The 22,877-nt window shown below is 32.9% G+C and overlaps 2 protein-coding genes and 2 non-coding genes across 4 annotated transcripts; 3 read left to right on the forward strand and 1 right to left on the reverse strand.

Moving 5' to 3' along the window:
- Window positions 1–3,239: 3,239 nt before the first annotated feature.
- LOC113749127 (protein STAY-GREEN LIKE, chloroplastic-like) lies at window positions 3,240–6,044 on the forward strand. Its single transcript, XM_027292794.1, has 5 exons — window positions 3,240–3,585; window positions 4,687–4,863; window positions 5,121–5,279; window positions 5,491–5,637; window positions 5,756–6,044. Exons 1-5 carry the CDS (start codon window positions 3,409–3,411, stop codon window positions 5,873–5,875), a joined length of 780 nt encoding a protein of 259 aa, XP_027148595.1. The 5' UTR covers window positions 3,240–3,408; the 3' UTR covers window positions 5,876–6,044.
- Window positions 6,045–16,176: 10,132 nt separating this feature from the next.
- LOC113750849 (non-specific lipid-transfer protein 1-like) lies at window positions 16,177–16,757 on the forward strand. Its single transcript, XM_027294788.1, has 2 exons — window positions 16,177–16,532; window positions 16,634–16,757. Exons 1-2 carry the CDS (start codon window positions 16,177–16,179, stop codon window positions 16,755–16,757), a joined length of 480 nt encoding a protein of 159 aa, XP_027150589.1.
- A 1,593-nt stretch (window positions 16,758–18,350) lies between these two features.
- TRNAS-GGA lies at window positions 18,351–18,437 on the forward strand. The gene has a single exon. It is a non-coding gene; the product is annotated as a tRNA-Ser (tRNA).
- A 1,265-nt stretch (window positions 18,438–19,702) lies between these two features.
- On the reverse strand, window positions 19,703–19,775 carry TRNAT-UGU. The gene has a single exon. It is a non-coding gene; the product is annotated as a tRNA-Thr (tRNA).
- Window positions 19,776–22,877: the final 3,102 nt, after the last annotated feature.

Raw genomic sequence — 22,877 nt, forward strand, 5'->3', positions numbered from 1 at the left:
ACTTGTTTTGATTCTTGAATTGCAATCATGGCAACACGAGGGGAGTAGCTTTTGATTAATTTTAAGTTGGTGAGAAGCCAGACAAGGTGCATTAGAAAAGGTAAAAGGGTTTTGGAAGAAGTCCAAAAGGCAGCATATTGCAACTGTTCTGCACTTTTTGTCCAACCGGGAGAATTGTAAAATGAACACCAAAGATAATAATGAGTATCAGAAGCATAGCATAGTTTTTACAATCATTCTTACAGAAAATACGGTCTTCTGGCACCGCTTTTTGGCTCAATAGGGCGGCGCTAAGAAGTTTAATCTTCCCTTTCAATCCCATAAGCAATCTGATCAAATTTACTATCAAAAAAAAAAAGTAGCAAAAAGAAGAAGAATGTTTACTTGCATTCATCAAATTATTACAGGAAACGAATTATTGATGTCATTTTTCTCCTTTTTGGCTCTATAAGTGATAGATGTTTTCAATGGTATAATTAAACCTTCCAATAAAGCGATATTCACAGTACATATTCTCTTTTTTTCTCTTTTTTTTTTCTGGGCTCACTTTATTATCTTATTAGTCTAATGCTGAACACTTTTACCCAGGCAGCTTAGTCATACAAAATTTTGTTTTCCATTCAACGCTTAGAAGGGGGAAAAGAGGAAAGTTTCTTGGCATAAGGGACATGTATTTGCAATTTTCAAGAGCTTTTCAATCATAAAATATTAGACAACCAACAAAGGCATTTCAAAGAAAAATATGAATAGATTACTTCCCCACCTTTTTATATAACAACTCAAGTGGCATGTCATTCTTTCTCTCGACTATGTTACCCTTTCTCTAGCCTTGTCAAAGAAGTGACCACCAAAAGATTAAATTGAAACTAGAATGATTAAACTATTTATCTCATTAATTCACTTTGAATATATGAAGCCCATGTCTTCTTCAGGTTAATTGGTGAAAACAATTAGTACACTTTCTTGATTAGTTATTCCAGTTACTATATTTGTCCTTGGGAATGAAACAGGAACAGTTTGGATAAGGAAAATAAAGGGTTCATTGGATTCTGGTAGTTTATGCTAGTGCAAAATGATAATGTTAACTAATATTGAACAAAATGTTGGATTTTAGGCAATTGGGAGTAGGCGGGTTGGGGAATTCTCCAAACTCTCAAAGTGGTAGGGTCAATGTTAGGCAATTGGAAGTGTGTTTTTGTGGTTATTTAATAATTTATTGGTCATCTCATTTGAATAATTTGATTGAATAAGATAAGAGTGATTAATCTCATGTTCCATTTTTTGTATGACTACTAATTTTTCACTTAAAATCATTATTTCGTGGTGAAGTTACACTAAAAGGCCCTTTTTTATATATATATATATATAACAAGGGATACAATAGCACAGAACTAAGTGTACGCATCCTTTGATGATTTTCCCTAATTGAATGAAGAAGATGCAAAACCAGTCGATATAGAAAATAAAGTATTAAGTCAAAAAATAGGTGATATATACAAATAAAGGTAAATTTAATTTAAAAAATTTGTTGTTCTACTGGAAAATACCAATGAAAGAAATCAGTCTTGTAATTTCAGAGGAGAAAAATAAGAAATTGGGCTGTAATTCATCTGATTACACAAATGCATGCTGCCAAAAAATTGAAAAAAAAAAAAGAAAAAGAAAAGGCTACACAAAAGTTTTTAAAATTTCTGCACAAAAGTCTTGTGCATTTGAGAAAATATGACCATTTTTAATCAGTTTCAAAACAAGAATTTGACCTAAAGTATACCTCACTTGTTCTATTCATTTGCTTATAAGTTCATCAAATCAAGGCTAAATGCGGAAAAGTGCTCATATCACAGGATGAAATGCAATACGACCAGCAGCCAACCTTGAAACGACAAGATTATCAAATCTGCATCCATATGACCACAGGCCTGTCCAGAAACTCAGCTTAGAGACATTAATCTTGGGCCGGAGGAAAAGCAAAAGAGAAATTTAGGCCCGTTGGGTTTTATTTTTATGAGATGTTTATTATTGGACCCGAGTTTAAGTTTTAACGTCACTATCCAGTTGGTCACCCATTCTAAGGTTCCTGTTCCTTTTTTTCTTCTTCTTTTTTTTTGAAAAAAAAAAAAGCCTCGTTTATTTAGGTTCATAGACACACAACTAAAAGATAAAGGAACAAAAGATGAGCTTTTTCTCGTAGTGAACTTGCTATTGTCTTTAGAATTAAGATTATTTTGTCACTTATATACTAGTACAATTTATACACAAAGACAAGTACTTTTCGAGAAAAGAAACAAGAAACTACACCTACAGCAATCATTTCGAAACAATTATGAATTCTATGTATAATTCCACTTACAAGAGTGTCATTAATCTAATTAAGCATCCTAATTAAATAAATTATTCAGAGACACACCTTAATTGGAAATAATGTGTTTGGATAGAGGATTATTTGAAAATTTTTCGATGATGACAATGTAACACTTTTTGTCACTTGGTATGTACGAGGTGAAAATATGTTTAGGAACGTAAAAAAAATGATTAAAAAATATGTTTATAATGCGAGCAACAAAACTTTTTCAATTAATAAGGTATTCAAACACACTACTAGTCTATTAATTGAAGAAGCACTAAAGAATGAAGCTCAAAGTCATAAATGGAGAAAGACTTACAACTCTGTCTAATGTAATTAACTTGGAAATCAATATCAAATACAATAGTTGCACTTAATGAAATGGAGTTATTTATACTCCACTTTTTGGATAATATATTATGTGATAAGAATAAAATACGCATAAGTTCTAAAATCTCATGTTTTCATAACATGAAAAATAGTAAAGTACATAATTGTAAAAGTAAAGTGTATATATTACAACCTAAATAAATTATGAGTAAATCTTATATATACTGATAATATATACACTATTATTATTAGATCCATGATATATGTGTAAAAATTAAATTTTAAATTCAAAATTTATATAATTATCATTCATCCAACAACGCTGACAGTGTATATGTAGAAAACATTTATTCATAAATTATTGCTAAAACAATAATGTATGCATGCCAATGTAGTGTGTGAATGTGTGAGTAAAGAAGCTGAGGGGTGAGCCACTGAGCCTAAGAGGACAAGCTTTCAAAGACAAGTGGTGTGATTGGTTTGTGATGGATTTGTGGGTCCGAAACATGACCCGAAAACTTTCCAAAATCGCGAGTCACGTCTTTCCACATCCACACACCTCTCCTTCTCTCTCGAACACCTTTCTCTGTCACACAGATTGACACGCAGCCAAGAAAACAACATTCAGAGAAAGAAACCGAAAGGAAAGAAAGAAAGAGGGATTGGCTGTGATGAATTGGTTAAGGTAAATAGAAGAGTATTGAAGCTGGAAAAAGGAGGATGAGTTGTTTGTCATGCAGTCCATGGCCTACAGTCACTTTGCTGGTTCTGCATTTTCTTCACATTCTCCTCAGAGAGACTGCTGCTGCTCTCCTTATATCCGTAATTGCAAAATCAAGAATCCTTCACCTGCCGTTCTGGTTTCCTCTTTCAGTGATAGAAGACCTCCCTACAACACTCTTGTCTTCCAGGTACTCGTATATTTTTATCTCCTTTCTTCTCTGGAACAATGGCATTGTCAAATTTTACTGCATTTTTATTTTTCCAATTACACCAGTTGCTATTGTGTTACTATTATTCTTGTTTCTGATGCAGTATAAGCAAATAAGGCTATCTTAGTGACTTCACCACATCTATTGATTATATGTTGGATAATCTGCTTGGTTCTTAACTTCTTATAGTTCTGTTTTTTTAGGACAAATAAACCAATGTGGGAATTGTTGCTTTTCTCTGAGCTGGTCTTTATTGGATTTTTCCTGCTTTTATCTTCAAGATATGGCATTCAACAGGAGAATTGCTGTCCGGGTTTTCCTGAGTGGACACCATCTTGAACTATCACTTGATAATGTAGGATTAGTTCACAATTGGTGGACAGAGTTGATTCTGTTCATTTCCCCTACTTCGTGCAATGTCAGTGATTATGCCACAGGTTTACCATAGAATTGATGTTCTGTTGTTGGTTTCAGTTGTTTTTGACTTGAATTGTTTGACATAACTCCAAATAGAAATTTCTAGTTCAACATTAATCGAACTTGACCTTAAGTACATTCTAATAGCCAAAAGTACTGCTGGTTAGTGTAAATTATGAAGCCTAAAGTGTTTGGATTGAGGAATTTTCACCTCTTCCTCTCTTCCCTGAAAATCTTCTCAACGTTAAGAACTCTCTCATGAATGAGATGCAGTAGCTTGCAGGAACCAAGAAGAGTAGTAGCAGAGGAGATGTATAAATTTGTGCTTTGCTTTGTTAGCTGTCATCTGAGAATGAAAACAAGGATTAGGGACATTTTTTCTACTCGTTTTGGAAATCTTGTAAAACATGATGTGTCGTAACCCTTTAATTCTTGTTATCTTATTTTCTGCGTGATTTATATATACATTTTGATGTTGGGGTTAATTCTAAAGATTGAATCATTGGAGAGCATTACTCTAGAGAAATGCCACTGCCATTGATTACTCTGAAGAATGTCAAAGATTTGTTCTCAAGACTCTGAAGTTTCATGCATACACAAGTGAATTTTCGGTCACATTGTGGTGCAATTTGTGACTTGAGAGACGTTTACTTTCTTTCCTAGGCTGTCAGGCTCTTGGGTCCTCCAGCTAGATTTGAAGCTTCAAAACTGAAGGTTGTATTCTCAAGAAAAGAGGCAGATACTTACGAGAGAATTGTGCCAAGGACCTACACCCTCTCCCACTGTGACTTTACAGCAAATTTGACACTAACTATCTCAAATATTATCAACCTAGATCAGGTAAGAATTTTGCTGCTTCGTTTGAGGAGAATTTTTGCTGAGACATTTGACTCAAGAACAGACTGGTTTTCCCTCTTACCTTTGCTTAAACTATGATAGCTTTCCATTGGTTATTAAGCTGGTGAAGACTAGCACAAATATATACAGACATCAGAACAGACATTTTTCTGGCAATGATTTAGACTCTTTAACAGATGTTAAATAGAAAATCTGACATGTTCATCATAACATGCTAATATCTGCTTCCAACATGGCAGCTGAGGGGGTGGTATAGCAAGGATGATGTGGTTGCTGAGTGGACAGAAGTGAAGGGGAATCTGTTCCTAGATGTTCATTGTTATGTCAGTGGGCCAAATTTTTTGCAAGAGCTGGCTGCAGAGTTTAGATACCACATATTCTCCAAGGAATTGCCTTTGGTAAGTCCAATTTGATGCTGATCACTACTATCTTTTAACGTGGCAGCCAGAGAACATTTGTCGATTCGATTAAAGTTCTATTCGAATTTAACAAGTTTGAGTTAACGTCCACAACTGAATTTATCAAAATGATGAAATCAGTACTAACCTTATTCAAGACAAAATGTTGCCATTCAACATACATTGCAATTGGTTGATATAAAAACATCAGGTTCTTGAGGCTGTGCTATATGGGGACTCAGCTCTTTTCAAAGAGAATCAAGAACTAATGGATGCCATAGTTCGTGTATACTTTCATTCTAGCTCAAAGAAGTACAATCGCCTGGAATTTTGGGGGCCACTCAGGGAGGCCATAAAGGTAGTCAAATTTCTTGATGTAATGCATAAGGCCATAATAAGATGAGATGAATTTCTCATCCATCCTGAGGGAAAAGCAATTAAAGTATTATCATTATTATTTTTGACCTGGTTTTCAGGGTAAACGAGAAGATAAAAAACATGGGTTCTTACCAAGAGGCAATAAAGAATCTCCACGTCCAAAGCTTTGGGGGAGTCCGAAATCAATCTTCCAAGCACTTTTTGCCTTCCTTCTATAATTTGGTCTATGAAAAGTACTAAAATAGCCACTGGAGATTGAAGCCATTCTCCACGAGGTACTTGAGGGCAGCAACCAGAATATCATGTTGTAGGGAGCTGGTAATCGGTCGATAAGTATTGGACACTAATTGATAAGAATTGCTTTCAAGTTCATTTGATTATTTCGTATCTATAATGTTCTTTCAAATGAATTCTTGTATAATCAAGACATTACCTTTCAAATGTGCAAAAAAAAAAATAAAAATCATCTCAGAGTTCCCAATGTCACATCCAAGATTGATACATATGCTGCTAAATTCATAATAATAAGCCAAGATCCGCTATACAATTAGTCACAAAAGCTTTTTGGAGGATTGGAATTGATCAATTAAAGAGACAACTAAAAGGTTGGAACTCTTTCTAACTCCTATTCTTTTCTTCTTTTTTCAGTTCCTTGTCAAAAAATTTGTTTAATTTCTCTGTCAAGAGTTAAAGGTAACAGAGGGTTGGGAGGGTTAAGATTATTAGTAGTAGCAGTATAATTTACATGAACAGATGTACAGATGTTGTGACTACAAGTGTTTATTTGATTTGTTGGGTATTGTTGAAGTTTTACAATATAATTCCTATTAATTTCTTTAAATTAATGTTAAATACACTGTCGGTGTAAAGATTTTTTATACTAACAAGTATAGATATGTGACACATAAATAAAAAGTTAATTTAAAATTTTGAATGATGATGATATGTCATTCATTTAAGCCTGAGTGTGAAAAAAATTTTACACTGACGTTGTATAAAAAGTAATCCCTAATTTTTTAGATTGATGGTATCTATTCACCTGTCTTTGTTTAGATCTATTGTATCTTTATTCTTCATTCTCAAATTCTAGTTGTCTTCATGACTTGAACGAAAGCCAGGAATGTCATTGAACTTCAAAGCTAGCTAGTAGGTAACTGACCGGAAATCGGGCCTCTCCAATTTCAACTCTATCCAGTTATGTAATGAGTTGAATATTTAGTATAACGTGTACAATTTTAATTATTACACCAAAATTATGTTAGTTTACACAGTTGGATGAAATTGGATAAAATTCAATTGGAGAGCACCGGAGCTAATGGCTAAAGTGGGCACTAAGTATATATACGAGATTTTAATGCCTTGTCCCTGTTTGTGTTTAGTGCATTAAGGATATTGAAAGGTATAGACATTTTCAATTTGCCCCAAAAATCATAAAAGATTTTATTTAATTTATTCTTCTTGCATTATTTCTTGCACAAAAACATGTTGGACGATGTAACTAATATCGTACTAGAATTTGATCTTGTTGCTAACATAATCTTTGAGTAAATTTGAGATTAGCTCAAGTAGCCACATGTGGTCAAACTTTTACATCACACATATTTGTTACCAAAATGGCAAAATAAAAACAATTTTGGAAACAAGCCAAGCATGAAACATTGCTATTCTATAATGTCACTATTCTAGACTTCTAGCGGTGCTTCCTTTTTTACTGCTTGTTAATGGTGCACAATTTGTTACTCAAAATTAGAAAATGGTCATGTTTATAAGGTGATATTTTACAGTACATATTTTAGGTATCTCAAGTTAAATTTACTTTTGAATAATGAAATGAGTAATTTTTTTTTATCCTTAGATTGTAAGAACTTCAAAAATTTTAAAATAAACCACTATCATTAATCGTAAATATATATTGAGAAAATGGTACCTAAAATGACCATAGAATTTTCCGTTAACAGTTGTCAGTTTCTTGAATTTACCACATCCCCACCATCAAATCATATACGAATTTAAGCAGTGTACTCCAAACTCAAGCAACACGTGTGATTTCTGCATACCATTCGCCGGATTATGTCACTTTGGAAAAAAAAAAAATTAACTCAGGTGATCTAAGCTGCATAAAATCTAAAATTTGATTTAGCTATCAAATTTAGATCGCCTTCAATGGTGGGGAAAGGGCAATTCTGGCCTTTCTTCGCTAGTGCCAGGCTTGTGTCATCTTCGTTCTCCCAGGCAAGATGCGAGGAGGAGATTGTTGAATTTATCCCACATATATTGTTGAAGGGGTAAAAATGTAGGATGCTTGGTTATAAGTGTGAAGGAAAGTCTCACCCCTCGAACAATCTTTGAGGTGGGAAGAGCCACCCAATACTCATTGACATTCAAGTAACCAATCGAGAGAAAGTGTTGCTAAAACCCTATAAATTTATTATTAAAAACTCAAATCTTGAGTTTTAACTTCCACTAACCTCAAAGTTCAGACCAAATATGAACCTAGACGAGAGTTGAGAGTGTTTTCTTCTTTCTCCTGGCAAGTTGTTTTAAATTTATCGTCTTAGTTTTGTCTTAAACCCTTGGTTAAATCTTGATAATTTTTCAAGTTGTTGCTTCCTCTATTTTTGCTTCACTAGTTCAAAGTTGCTGACGCTTTAATCTTCTTCGATAGTTTATGGCGTTTTGTGTGCATCGTATTTTATTTTAACTACTCTTGGCTTTTTTTTTCTTTATTTCAGTTTTATTCCCCCTAAAAATTATGTTTTACTTAATGGACTTTAAGAAAAGTGGAGAAAGTTAATAGGTGCTTTGGCCTGGTCAAAAATTATTTACCTAAGTTGACACTAAACTATTTATTGCATTTTAAAGTCCCATCTCAACTTTTTTGATCATTTAATATTGACCCCACTATTTTTTTTTTTGGGAAATGGGGCAAAGATCCAAAATACTACTATAACTATATGAAATTTTCAGAAATTTAGTGGAGTCAAATGACCACACCTGGAGCAACATAGCTCCGCCAGTGTCTTCGACCGTCTCCCGAAAAAGAGTTCCAGATAACTTTGACGAGTTGTTGTTAGTGATTTGCCCTTCCCTGATTGTTCTACTACAATCTGTGGAAACTCACTCAAACATAAGTTATGTGCATATCTCTATACAAAATTAGAAGCTAGTTGTGACCTCCTATAGATTGAAGAAAACAAGACTAACTACGCCAAATGAATAGGAGTTTTATGCTCCATTAGTTGGACAATGGAAAGCAGCAACATTAACGCAATAGTGATCCTGAAAATTTTAAACTAACTAGATTTCTTTTACAGCTCCTTTCTTTCTAAACTATTTTCTCCATTCTAAACTTCTACATAAATTAGAACATCTTAGAATTTGCAATTCAAAAATCCGGCTTTTAGTTAGATATTTTATTCTTATTTTAACAATTAATAAATTAGTAATTTGTTAAATTTATATGACATTATTATTTTTCTTCTTTTATATTTTATGCTCCTTTTTTATGTCTATATATTTGTAAAATAACTTATACACACTCATATCATATATATATATATATAAACTAAGTAATGAAGAACGTGACAAATTTTGAGGTAAACAACTCTTCCAATAACACTAATCAATTTTTCCATAACTTTCCGACTAAACGAACACAAGAATTTGTATTTTCTTGCATCATTTTCTTGTTAACCAAACACATGTGAAAAAGTTAGTTTCCTTTTCCTTTATCTTACTTCACTTCACTTTTTCTTTCCCATCAAACAAACAAAGCCTTAGAGAACCGTAGAGAAAGACAAAATAGGAGGCTTTTTTCTTCCGTGAAAATTTTGGAGTAGAATAGTAGAACACTTGAATATTAATGTGGAGTGCCAAAAAAGATGTTTCAAATACTCTTGAAGTATAAAGCTTTCATTTTGAGCTTAAACAGTATCAAGTCATATATTTTATTCGACTTTAAAAGAATGTATAAACATAAATTTGTAAAAATTTCGGTTCTTTTCAGTTTATTCCGAATAAAATCGGTAATAGAACCAAAACTTTGGAACAGTTTGACAAATGCCCAGAATACATGGCTGCTTAGGACCTAATACAGCGTGCGTTGTTCGTGCTTCATCCGTCAAACCATTTAGGTTTTGTCCGTCATTTATTCTAGTGTTTTTATGGGATAATTTTGTTTATTTTTATACTATATCGTTGTAATTATGCTCACAAAATTTTTCTTATACTTTGTATCAAAACGTAAATAATATATAGAACAAGGCTTGGAAACCTTAAAAGATTCCTATATAAGCTCAAATGATTGACAGAAGTACCCAGATACCCTTTTAAGTGAAGTTCATTGAATCATATATATTTCTGTTGAGCTTAAGAAGCTGAGGCGCAGGTGCTAAGGTCAATTTCTCTAGGATTCTAGATTGAGCCTATTGAAAGTGCTACAGGTTTCAAGCTTAAATTCAATGAAAGTCCCTGATAAGTTGATCCATGTGCTACTTGTCCTTTTTAAATCTTATTTTTTTTTTTCAAGTACTGCTGCTTGAGTTGCCAAGCTTGAGCTTGCAGCCAGTGATAGATGTTGAAAAGGTCAGCTGGAGGAGCTGGGCAAGGGCTAGATTAGTGGAGTTTAAGCCTAGCGTTGGTAAGCCTTGGCTTGGATACTGGGATGTGAAACCAGTATCAGGAGTGCTGCTGCAAAGAATAAATTAGCTCATAGAATAAAGGTACAAGCTTGTCTCAATCTAGAGGAATAAATTGCTAGAACTAGTATAAATAAAACTGCATGTCCTCTTTTGATGCATTTGCATAACCATACATGGGATCTTAAAACAAATGTAAAAACCAAACAAAACATTATACAAAACTCATCTGACCGGTAGAAACTTGGCTTAACAGGCTCACATACTCGCATGGATCGACGTAGTTCTTCACAAAGTACTGTTATTTATTTGCGTTACATTCAATCAATCGTAAGGCTTGGTTTTTTTTTTTCACTCTGAATGAAGAAAAAGAAGAAAATTGCCAACCACAATCTAAATTTCTTCTGCTTCAAGTCTCACTTTCAAGACTAGTCCTCGTGCTTTTTTCGTGCTCTGAAGTTCAAACTTTGTTCTGCATGCTCACATGAACCTTCGCAGTCTCTAATGTTAAGAAATCACCTGCTGCAGCAGCATAAATTTTTTAATTTATTAGTTTGATTTTGACTTTTTACTATTGATAGTTAATTTTAACAAATCTTTTTTTATATATATATTGACCCCACTGAATTTTAACAAATTTTCTTTTCTACATATATTGGCCTTAAATAATTGAAAATTCATAATTTTTTCCATCACAAGAATTTTGAATTTATTTCAAGTTATTTATGGAAGTTATTTCAAGAATAAATTCTTCTAAAGTTTCTCAAAATAAGGAATGAGCTTTCTTGAGTGGAATGGAAAAACCAATTCTTTCAAACTTCAAAGTTTCCAAAAACAAGAATTTTTGAAGTGGATGCAAAATTTTTATTTACAATACGAAATTAAGTTATTATGATTTTCATTCATAATAGGCTATAGATAAATTTCTTAACAGAAACTCATAGAATACCAAGTTAATGGTAGTTCGCAGATTATTTTAATAAATTAAGAGTTTCAGTTACTTACATTGAAAAAGTTGTTTCAACAAAATTGATAATGTATTGATTTTACAAAATTTTCAGAAGATGAGTACTTGTAAGGTACAATTATGAACATTTTGAAGATCTATCATTTTTAGTGCCTGTTCAACTTACCATTAGGATGGAGTTGTAAACTAAATCATGCTGGATGATTTTTAGCAATATGTTAATAAAACTTGTTATATATGTGTGTCTTTTCGATATTTATATATAAATGTGTGTATATATATATATGTATATGCTCTTGGCTCTGCCTCTGCCCTCTCCCAAATCACTCAACCAATCTCTCCCCCATCCAATTACATACGATCCAAACTGTTTTTTTTTTTTTGAAATCATTATTTGTAATCTAAACAGTTTATTCTCCTATGAAAATTTATCAAAAGTCGATAATAACAACATAATAGCATCCAAGGGATTCATTGCTGCTAACAACTCAAATTTTTTTAATCTACAAATTTTGAACTTTGCTTTAGGTACAGAGACTACTAAGCTTGTTTACCTACCTTGAGCGGCGTGTATACAACTTCCTTACATTTGGAACGGATCAAGGGCCTGAATAGTTTGGGCAAGAGTGTCATTTTCCTAAACGTGCAGAGGTGACACAGAGGCGTTATAGACTTTTCATGGAATGTCCATGGCCACCAAATAATGAATAGAATAGGTAATCCATCGTAGGCACCAAAATTTGCATTTATTTTTATTTTATTTATTATTTATTATTTTATTTTATTTTATTTTTGTTTTATTTATTATTTATTTATCTATTCATTCATTCCATCTCATGATATTTTTATTTCTTAAGAAAAATCATTTAAATTCATTTTTTTAGAAAATTAGGGAAAGAAAAGAAAAGAAAATAAAAGGCAAAAAAGAAAAACTAGAAAATCAAAATCAAATTTTGTTAAAAAAAAATTCTCATTGCACGTGCGCGTCTTCTTCCTTAAGCTGGTACAAGAACTAGCAATGAAGCATCAGTACAGGAAATTGATGCAGCATTTTGCACCCCATTTCCACTCATTTTTCTCATTTTTCTTTTTCTCAAACCTTTTGCCACCTAGCCTTAATCTGAAGCGCCAAGAAAGTTCCAGAGTTAATAGCCATCTGATGGCTAAGATTGCAGCAAAAATGGGTATTCATATGAACCCTTGCGATAAGAGTTTAGCAACCCTTGTCTCGTATAAATGGAACAAAAAACGCGGCACTAGGGAAAACAAGAAGGAAAAACAAGAGGGGAGGTGGCGGAAAATAAAAAAAGAGAGAAAAAGAGAGAAGAGAAAGAAAACAGAGGGAGAAAAAAGAAAAAATTCCGGCTGCGTTTTCCTTGGATAAGGCTGATCATCCCGCCTTCTTGAGCAAGGATTTTCTCCGTCGATTTGGCTTCATTCACAAAGCCATTGATTTCTGCACACTCTCTGACGTTGGGAGAGCAATTTTTATTCAAAATTATTGTAGAAAAAACACCTGGAAAACCCTCGAATCTGACCTTCAAGTTGCTGGTGCATGTCTGAAGGTTAAACAAGTTGACTACAGCTGCTCTTTGTGCGTGTTTCCTTGTTCTAGTTTGATCCGAAAGGCTTCATCAGGTACTCCCCTAAACTAATGTTCTAGTTCCTTCCATTTCATTTGCTGTTCTCTTTCGTTTCCTTTTGCTGCCATTGGCTTGTATCTTTCATGTTTTGTCTTGATTTTCGATTTTTTATTTCCTTCAATGTTGAGTTATGAGAATAGGATATGAGTCAGTCATATGGTTTTGTGTGTTTAAGGATTATCTGGCATTTTTGTTGAGTTGATGACGAACTTTCAGAGTAGCAGAAGAAAGCCTTCGAACAAGATGCATGGAAAGTTCTAAAAATTGCGTTTTGGCCGTTAAATTTTTAAATAATTTTACTATAGCCCAAAATCTGGAAAAATAGAACCAATTTTGCCTCTTTTAAGTTTTAATTCTTTTTTTCATATTTTAAGTGGGTTTTTGGGTGAATTAATTCTGGATTTTGACACATAATTAGGCCTTAATAATTTTTGGAAAGATTTATTGTCTTGTTGGGTTTAGTAAATAGTTTAACAATTTGGGCAATGATATTTGGCTGGGCTTTAGAGAGTGGATTTGGTTTATTTTTGGGTTTTGGCTTGGGTTTGGAGGATGAAAGCCTACGCAATTTCTGTTGGGTTGGGGTGGTGAAAAATGGCAGGCCAATCTACCCTTTTTCTTAGGGCTTTCGTTGGGCCAAATAGCTTTTGGCCTAAAGGAGAAATACATGGCCCAATGGCCTGATGTTTTAAGAAATCTGGTAATGAAATTTGCATATCAGTCCCTTTTTGAGTAATTGTATTGTGGCTCTAAAACTTTGGAATTATTTCAATTAGGTCCCTAATTTAATTTTAATTTGATCCCTAAACTTTATTTTTCTTTAATTTTGACCCCTAACTTTATAATAATTATAATTTTACCTTAAAAACTTTGTTAATTTTTGCAATAGGTCCCTAGTAGCTTTGATTTCTTAAAAATAAGTTGTTTATCTTCTTTCATTGTTAATTATATTTCATGAAAAATGCTTTAATTGGTAGATTTCATGGTTATTTCCACTTCTTTATAGTTATTTGTTAATTAAATTAGTGCCTTGAACATTTTCTTGATTTTGGAGTATAAATAGGACAAATTCAACCTCATTTAACCACTACTTCAAGCGAGTTACCTTCTTTTATTTTTTAAACCCTATTATGTGCTCCTATGTGTTTTTTAATGTATAATTGCATGTTTTGAGTGCTTTTCTTTTAATTATTCATTTTAAGTTTCATTTATTCTATTTTGATGGATTATTTGAGAGGCATTTAAATGCCAATTTGTAATAGATAGATGCTCAAGACATGTATTTAGTTAGATTATGTAATAGATAGGCTTTAGTTTTGTTAAAATGTAATTAGTTAAATAAATGTAATAGTTAGGTTATTATTTTTTCAAATTCCACCCTTAGATTGTAGGTAGGGCCCCAAATATAATAGTTAGATCTTTATGTGAGTTTTTATGCTTGTGTGTTTGCATGCTTGTGTGCTTATGTGTTTATTTGTTTTTTTTAGGGCCTTTGCATCTAAATATTATACTTATATGTTACGTGCTTTATGTGTTTACTTGCTTTAATTATATTTTATATGATTTATCTAGTTATAATAAATGCATGACGTCACTACATTAGTCCAACACTAGTTGTGGCCTTTTTCCCAATTTCTTACTAGTCCAACGCTAGTGAAAACTTGTAGAAATGGACTAGTCCAATACTAGACCCTTTAGGCCGTTTTTGCGCTAGATTCACATTCTTTGCGTGACATTCATCGCATTTCATACATGTTTTTCATTTTTAGGCCATTTTCTCATTTTGCACGATATTTCCTCTATTTATTATCTCCCTTACTTCTATATGTGCAAAACATGACATTTAGACTTGCATTCCATTTAGGAAAATAGAAATAGACTAGTCCATTTGCTTAATTAGGTTAGGAGAGTCACTCTTCAAATATGGAAAATGAACGAGTATGGTTTCTTAGCCATAGCACGCTTGTGTCCCTTCTTTGAAAAGAAAAATTGAGTCACGAATCTTAGTTCTCAATACCCGTTATGTTGCATTCTTCTCTTTTAGGTCACGTATATTTATATATTATAATTCTTATTTTATTCGAATCTCGTTTTGCTTATTCATGACCTCTTCTAAGAATCATTTTGGATATCATAATCAATGTAATTTGCACCAATTAAGTTTTGAAGAGATATTTCGACCCTGTCGATATCCTTCAGGTCTAGATTTGCATCCATGTAGAAACATCCAAATGTGATAAGTTTTATAGGTTAGTTTAGAAAAATTTTTGATTAAATCTGGCAACTAGTCTTGGTTAAATTGAAAGGGTGCCTTAGGTTTGATTTTATCAAATCTTTGCCTTCACTTTCTTCAACAGTGACTCCCGAACTCTTTTATCTTATTTTTAAAAATCTGGAGTCGTCTAAAAAGAGTTTTATCTATTTTTAAAAAAAAATACATTTTTAGGTGATTTGGTATACATAAACTCGATACCAAGTGGCAGCTCCTATTTTTTCTTAAAAAGCCTTTTTAGACTATTATTTTGGGGACAAATCATCGTACTTTTGAAGTCCTATTTTGGGCCTTTTTTCTTTATTTATTTTCTAAAATCAAAAACTAATTTTTCAAATAAAAACCATTTTTTAAATCATTTATTTTATTTTTCAAAAAATAGGGCGCGACACCATCAATTTCATTAAACATTTTGTCTATTGCTTCAGGCAACAAGTTAAATATGTTGCACCTTGCATGTTTGGAAGAGTGCATCACCTACCGATCATCTCTCTGTCTCACCAAACAATAGTGCTCTCGTGCATTTTTCTGGCCTCAAATGGGACAAAGCATAATGAAACTTTCCCCAGCCCATTACACGTTTATGCGTGACGCTTTAAAGAAACAACAGAAGAAAAAGCCAAATCAAAACCATGCATGACGTTTTTATGTTATAATGGTGACAAAGAAGAAAAAGACAAAAAGCTTCTATGCATGACGTTTTTATGTTATAATGGTGACAAAGAAGAAAATGGCAAAAAGCTTCTATGCATGACGTTTTACACTCGGCAAAAGAAGAAAATGCTAATCCAAAATTTACTATAACGCTTTTACGTTACATTCATGGGCGATGAGCCTCGTGATTTTTCATTCAAATAGAAAATGATTTCGGCACTTTGATTGTCTTCAATCGGTTTGAGACCACTATAAAATTGTGGTAATCTTCTTCAATCTTCACCATTCAATCAAAAAAGAAATCCAGAGCCCCCTTAAATTTAGAAGTCCATAAAGATTCCCAGAAATGGTTAAGATGTGCACCGTCCCCAATAGCCCAACCTGGGCTATTGTAATCGTGTTCTTGGCACTGATTGGCACCCCAGCTTATAGCATCTCTTGTGCGAATGCCATGGCTAAGTTGTTCCCTTGTCAGACTTTTCTGAAGGGTTCTGGTGCCAACAGTGCTCCTTGCTGTGCAGGCCTCAAATCATTGCAAGAATTAGCTTCATCCGAATCATCGACTAGATTTATCTGCCGGTGTCTCAAGCAAGCGATCTCCACGGGGCTTAGTGACTCAATGCTGGAGAATGCTAAGCTCCTTCCCCAGCTTTGCAAAATTAATTTTCCATTGGTCTTTGATCCTGCTATGAATTGTAACAAGTAAAAGTTCTTTCTCTAACTTTCTCAGTCAAATTGAGTTCACGATAGCAATTTGTCATCTTTGAATTTTAATTTAAATTGGTTTTTTTTTTTTTTGTAAGGTTCGGAATGGCATATGAATCCTTGAACTGGAATAGTTATTACAACGTAAAGGAGACCAGTCCTGGTAGAAGTCCGGGGATGGGCCATGATACTCCTCCTCCTGGAAGGGAGAAGACTAATTAACCTAAGGTTTGATTGCCACTCTGCTTATTTCTTCTAATATCATTTGGCTTAAGGCACCGTAATATTTTTTTTTTGTTGAATTTCTTTCATCTAAATTGTCACTTGATTTTGACTCTTGTGTTTTGCTAATGAATTGCAGCTTGAGCTGGATGGAGCAAAGTGGACGATGCATGGTCATGAAGCTTATGGAAAAATTTTGGCTTGTTTCTTAATATTTGTATCAAATCAGTTATAGAAATTAAGAAAATTGCATCTCCATTTTGTGTGAAATATATGGTCAGTCCCGAGTATTTAATAGTGGGATTAATATTATCTTTCTTATAATAAACAATCTAGTATGTGCTCTTAAGTATGTTTGTTTTTGCTTTTTGGTAGAAAATAGATTAGACAAAAATGACAAAAGAGGGTTCCATTTTGCCTCACAACTTAGCTAATTTATTTGCTTTCCGAAACACATGAGAAATTTTAGCATCTCGCAGCCGCGAGAGAAGGAATATGCAAGCTAGTATGTGTTGTAGTCTAGAGTTGCAACGGAGCCAAATTATCATGTAGCCGTTTAACCTGATGCTTAACCTATTACAGGTGCATTAGAAATGGTTTACACTTATATTTCTTGAAGTTTATTGATCCTTAATAACTTTTGTTCTTCCTTTACTAATATTACTAGGCAAGCAAGATGAAGGGCAAATCTGACACAAATTTCTCGTCTTATTCCTTTAAACAATTTTTTAATGGGACTCTTTCTAACTTGGACTGAAACTGCAATAGATTCCTTAAGTTTAGGGGTGGTCGATACAATTTCTTAAATCAGAGGGGAGATAAATACTACTGTCAAACTTTAGGAGAGGTTTCTGCAATTTTCCCTTGCGGAACTCTGTATGAATCAATAAGAACTATTTGAACCCGATTAGATTTCATCCAAATGTACTACAATTGTAGTAGTATAACATATCAACGAAAAGAAGGGTAAAAAACAAAAAAGCCCCCTGTGATAAACCTAATACACAGAAAAGCCCCCCATGGTTTCAAAATATACAACACGACCCCTCATGCTTTGAACTAAATTGTAAAGGTGACGGAATCCGTTAAACTTAACGGAAATGGTCAAAATGACCAAAATACCCTGATATAATTCAACAAAAAAACAGCTCAAAAAATCATTTATTTTATTTTCTAAGTAGAGAGAATTGAGAGTTAAGGGGTAGAATAGGTATATTTGATAAAAATTAGGTATAAAATTTTTTTTTAGGTTCCAATATGTCATTTCCGTTAAGTTTAACGGATTCCGTCACCTTTACAATTTAGTTCAAAGCATGAGGGGTCGTGTTGTATATTTTGAAACCATGGGGGGCTTTTCTGTGTATTAGGTTTATCACAGGGGGTTTTTTTGTTTTTAACCCCGAAAAGAACTATGTCAATTTTTTCAATTTCATGGAATTATGATCCAAAGAAGAAAAAAGATCGACTAATCGTTCTATGATGAAATTTTTTTTATTTTTATAGTGAAAATGGATTAGTCGTACCTATACAATAATCTATTATTAATATAAATGACTCGTCATTCACTCGGTTTGGGATCATAATCATTATATAGGAGAGATGGCCGAGTGGTTCAAGGCGTAGCATTGGAACTGCTATGTAGGCTTTTGTTTACCGAGGGTTCGAATCCCTCTCTTTCCGTTTTAATTTACCGATTTGACTAAGAATAATGGGAAATGAATAACACTATTCCAACTGTTAGACTTTTCTTTTATATAGATTCCCTATTCCTAATTGTTGTGACACATAAAATACTAGAAAAGAAAGTTCTGTAACTATCAAGAGTAAAGAAGGAATGAAAATATTCCTTTATGATAAATAAAAGCGAGAAAATTCAGGTCAAACCCGAATTTTCTTACTTAACTTTAGGTTAATTTACTTTGACGAAAGGGCAGAAAAATGTCCAAACCCTTTTTTAGTTTAGTTAGGTTTAAGTCTGTCGAGAATAATATTCTACGACTAACAATTCATTTATTTTCAAACCGACCCATTTACTATCTATTATTTGATTGACTAATCCTTTATATTGGAATGGGTGAAGGGTCAAATGGCTTGGCAATTCCTCTTGAGGGGATGAATCCAGAGATTTTTGAATCAGAGCTCGGGATTTTTGTTCATCCTTCCCCGTAATAATATCTCGGGGTTTGCAGCGATAACTTGGTATATCTACTATACGACCATTAACTAAAATATTTCTATGGTTAACTAATTGACGAGCTGCAGGAATAGTTGAAGCCATACCCAATCGAAAAAGGATGTTATCCAAACGCATTTCAAGTAATTGTAGTAAAACTTGGCCTGTTGACCCCTTGGCTTTTCCGGCGATACGAACATATTTAAGTAATTGTCGTTCTGTAAGACCATAATGAAAACACAACTTTTGTTTTTCTTCTAGTCGAATACGATATTGAGATTTTTTTCCCGAACGTAATTGGTTTCTAAGATCATTTCCAGCTCTAGGCTTTTTATTAGTTAGTCCTGGTAAAGCTCCCAGACGGCGTATTTTTTTGAAATGAGGTCCTCGGTAACGCGACATAAAGACTCCTTATTCTTATTTTGCTTATTCTTATTTTGAATGAATTTCATTTTTTTCTATTTTATTTATTAAATTTTTTAAAACCTAAACTAATACAAAACTAAACTAAATGAAGCGAAGTTTATTGAAATAGCATGCTTGTGTACTATAAAAAAGAATGAGATGAATTGGATAAATATCCACACTCCTTTCTATTTATTTTTCTATTATAGAAAAGGATATCCCCTTCCTGACATATATAGTTGGAAGTTCTTATTCTTATAACTTAATAAATTATAAATTGATGGCTTTTGGAAAAGGGGGACGACACCCTTTTATTTAATATTCTTTGAGACATTATCAATTACGTAAAAATTTGAATAAATAGGAAAGCCGGCTATCGGAATCGAACCGATGACCATCGCATTACAAATGCGATGCTCTAACCTCTGAGCTAAGCGGGCTCATATAATATCCATTTTATATGGATAGGAATTCCATAAACTATTAGAATCTTAGTTAGTAACTATTACTTCTTATCTATTCATAATCGATATGGATCTAGAAAAGAATAAAATAGAATTTCAAATAAATTATTGAATATTATAGAGCACAACGATTAATATAGCGATATAGAATTTCGATTTTTTTATCACTCGATTAAATTCGAATTATCATCTACTATTAGATAGTAAATAGTTTTAGTATAGTTAAATTAGTTAAATTTTTCATTTTTGAATTCAAATGACATTTGGAATTCTTTTTTTATACTTCTATATATATTTATATTATTTGATTCTATATCATATATTTCTAATTCTAATTAGGAGTTCTAACTAATGAGACATTCTCCGTTTTCATTCATAAAGATGTAATTAATGTTGTAATGTAAAGTAAATAAATCGTAAAGGCGAAAATTAAGACGACAAAAAAAAAAGAATCGACCGTTCAACTATTCAAAATTGCATTGGAAAGCTGACAGGGAGATATATATATATATATCTAAGATATATATTCATCTATATTGAATTGGGGATACAGAAATGATAAAATCATATTGGATTGAACCAAATGGGGGTTTCCTATAGAAGATAGATAAGAAATCAAAAAAAAAGAAAACAGTTTTTTAAGATAGGAATCGGTATCAAATGCATTCAACGATTTCAGTATAAAATAAAGGAAAGAAAAAAAGCATCATTTGATCAATGAATATTCGATTCTTTCTTCAATGTGGAATCTATTCACACCAATTCTTCCATTTTTATATAAAAAATACATATTCAGTTGAGTCGTCATTAATCATTTAATATAGTATTCAATACGTATATACGTTTATCTTTCACTTTATCCTTTCGAAATTTTAGATGGAAAGATTTCTCTACTAATGCAGCCAACTCCATTTGTTAGAATAGCTTCCGTTGAGTCTCTCCACCTATCCTTTTTTCACTTTCTGAACCTTTCCTTTGGTTTCGGAAAACGGGATTTAGCTCAAGATTGCCCATTTTTATTAATTCCAGGGTTTCTCTGAATTTGAAAGTTATCACTTAGTGGGTTTCCATACCAAGGTTCAATTCAATTAAATCCGTAGCATCTACCGATTTCGCCGTATCCCCATCCCGTAGGGTCAGTTTTTGGAGTTCCGTAATCCCAACTTTTCTTGGTCAGTGGAGTTTCGTAATCCCATATAATTTGAGCGTCGTACTGGTTAGCAACTTGGCATAGATTGGGCCAACGGGCCTTTTAATCCACAAGTTTACTTTCCATTTTGTCGTGTAAATCTGTATCCATAGGGGCCCAATATTTTTGAAAATTGGATCAGATTAACCAGTCGAACTCAAGAATCGGACATACATGTGATCCGGTTCAGTGATTGACCCAAAAATCAATTGAATCAATAAAAACTAGTAAAATCGAGAAATTCAATTGATTTGCATTAATTTTTTATTTTTTAAAATAGATATTTCAATTTTATTCAAATTTTTTAATGCTAAAATAAATAAAAATTTATCACACTTTGAACCGGGATTAAATTGGTCGAAATGTAAATCGAAAGCTCTTCCAATTCACTTTCCGATCTCAAATTAAGAACATTGAATAGCCCAGATGCACCCTATTCAACATGGTTTTGCTGCTAACAAATTCTATTCTCTCTCCATCTTTATTTATTTATTTATTTATTTATTTTTTTGGGTGGGCAATGCCACCCTGGGGCTTCTTCCACAAATTTCCTCATATACCTCAGGCAAGATTTTTTTTTTCCTTTTCAACGTACCTCAGGCAAGTTGCATTATATTATTAACTTAGAACTTTGGTTGGTTCAATTCTCACAAATTTTATGAACTTTCTATTAGGTCTATGCATGGGTAACAAAGAGTTACTATAACCAGAACAGAATCTCACACGGTATATACCTTAAGAATGATCAAGAGCTCAATCTCCAATCTTTTTCACTGTTTCTGTACGCTATTATATCGCTAAAAATCTATTTCTCATCTAAAGCTACTGTACAATTCCATTAATCCCCAAACACCAAAACAATCTAATATTAATTCTTTAGTTATTATCTCATAAGTTAGGATGATGATTTAGTAATGTTATCAAATTATCGGGGATAATTCTGATAGTTCATTCACTTATCCACTAATAACATGATAAGTCTCATCTATAGATTCGGACATAACTATAGTTTCACTATGTCCAACCAATGTAGTTCGGGCGTGACAATTCGGCCATAATAGCTCGGCCATGACATTTCAGTTATGATACAAGTCAGGTATTATTTTTTTCAGCCTCTACACTGTTAAAAAGATTCAAACTGCAAACACCAAAACAATCTAATATTAATTTGTGCAGTCCGATGCCTATGAAATTTCATATATAGGTTTTAAAAACCCTGCCTATTGGATATAAATGATGCAGAAAATAGCAAATAAACCGAAAAAAGAATGTATTCAATGACTACTAGATTAGTGAATTTGACTATTTTCCATAGGAATTACAGCAAAAGAACACAAAATTCGATAAGGGAGAGACCACTAGCTAAATCACTCATAAACTAATTGACTGAGAAACAAAATATGAACTCGGCTTCTCCTAATCAAATCAACTAAACCACTCCTAATATTAAATCAACTAAACTGCACCAAATATCGTATATTATAGTAATATACGATAATCGAGTTGGAGTACATCTTGAGCCTAATATTCAAATGAACCTACATAACGAGTCACCTAAAATGGTCCAAATATTCGAATGAGCATACATCTTGAGACGAGTCAACTGAATCTACGATATTTGGGTTTGACTAAATCTTTAGATGAGTTTTTTGGGCTTGTGGTTGTTGCATTGTTTGGTTTTGTTTCCACTTTTACCCTCTTCCATTGAATATAAATTCGATTTTTTTTTTTTAAATTCATATAGGGTCACTTTGTCTAGTATAAATTTACCAAAAAAAAAAAAAAGCTCAAAAAGCTCAATTCTCCACCATCATTATTAAATTTCGTGCATTTTTCGTGCTTCATTGTTCGAAAAGTCTCCCTTTCGTGCTTCATCATTACTAGATTTC

The sequence above is a fragment of the Coffea eugenioides genome, chromosome 10 (genome assembly GCF_003713205.1).
Source record: "Coffea eugenioides isolate CCC68of chromosome 10, Ceug_1.0, whole genome shotgun sequence".
Classification (NCBI taxonomy): domain Eukaryota; kingdom Viridiplantae; phylum Streptophyta; class Magnoliopsida; order Gentianales; family Rubiaceae; genus Coffea; species Coffea eugenioides.

Bases quoted from the DNA above. Each gene is read 5' to 3' on its own strand.
- LOC113749127 (XM_027292794.1), top strand. From the start codon at position 3,409: ATGCAGTCCATGGCCTACAGTCACTTTGCTGGTTCTGCATTTTCTTCA. The intron at 4,864-5,120 runs GTAAGAATTTTG...CCAACATGGCAG, and splicing joins ATATTATCAACCTAGATCAG to CTGAGGGGGTGGTATAGCAA. The intron at 5,638-5,755 runs GTAGTCAAATTT...CCTGGTTTTCAG, and splicing joins CACTCAGGGAGGCCATAAAG to GGTAAACGAGAAGATAAAAA.
- LOC113750849 (XM_027294788.1), top strand. From the start codon at position 16,177: ATGGTTAAGATGTGCACCGTCCCCAATAGCCCAACCTGGGCTATTGTA. The intron at 16,533-16,633 runs GTAAAAGTTCTT...TTTTTTTGTAAG, and splicing joins CCTGCTATGAATTGTAACAA to GTTCGGAATGGCATATGAAT.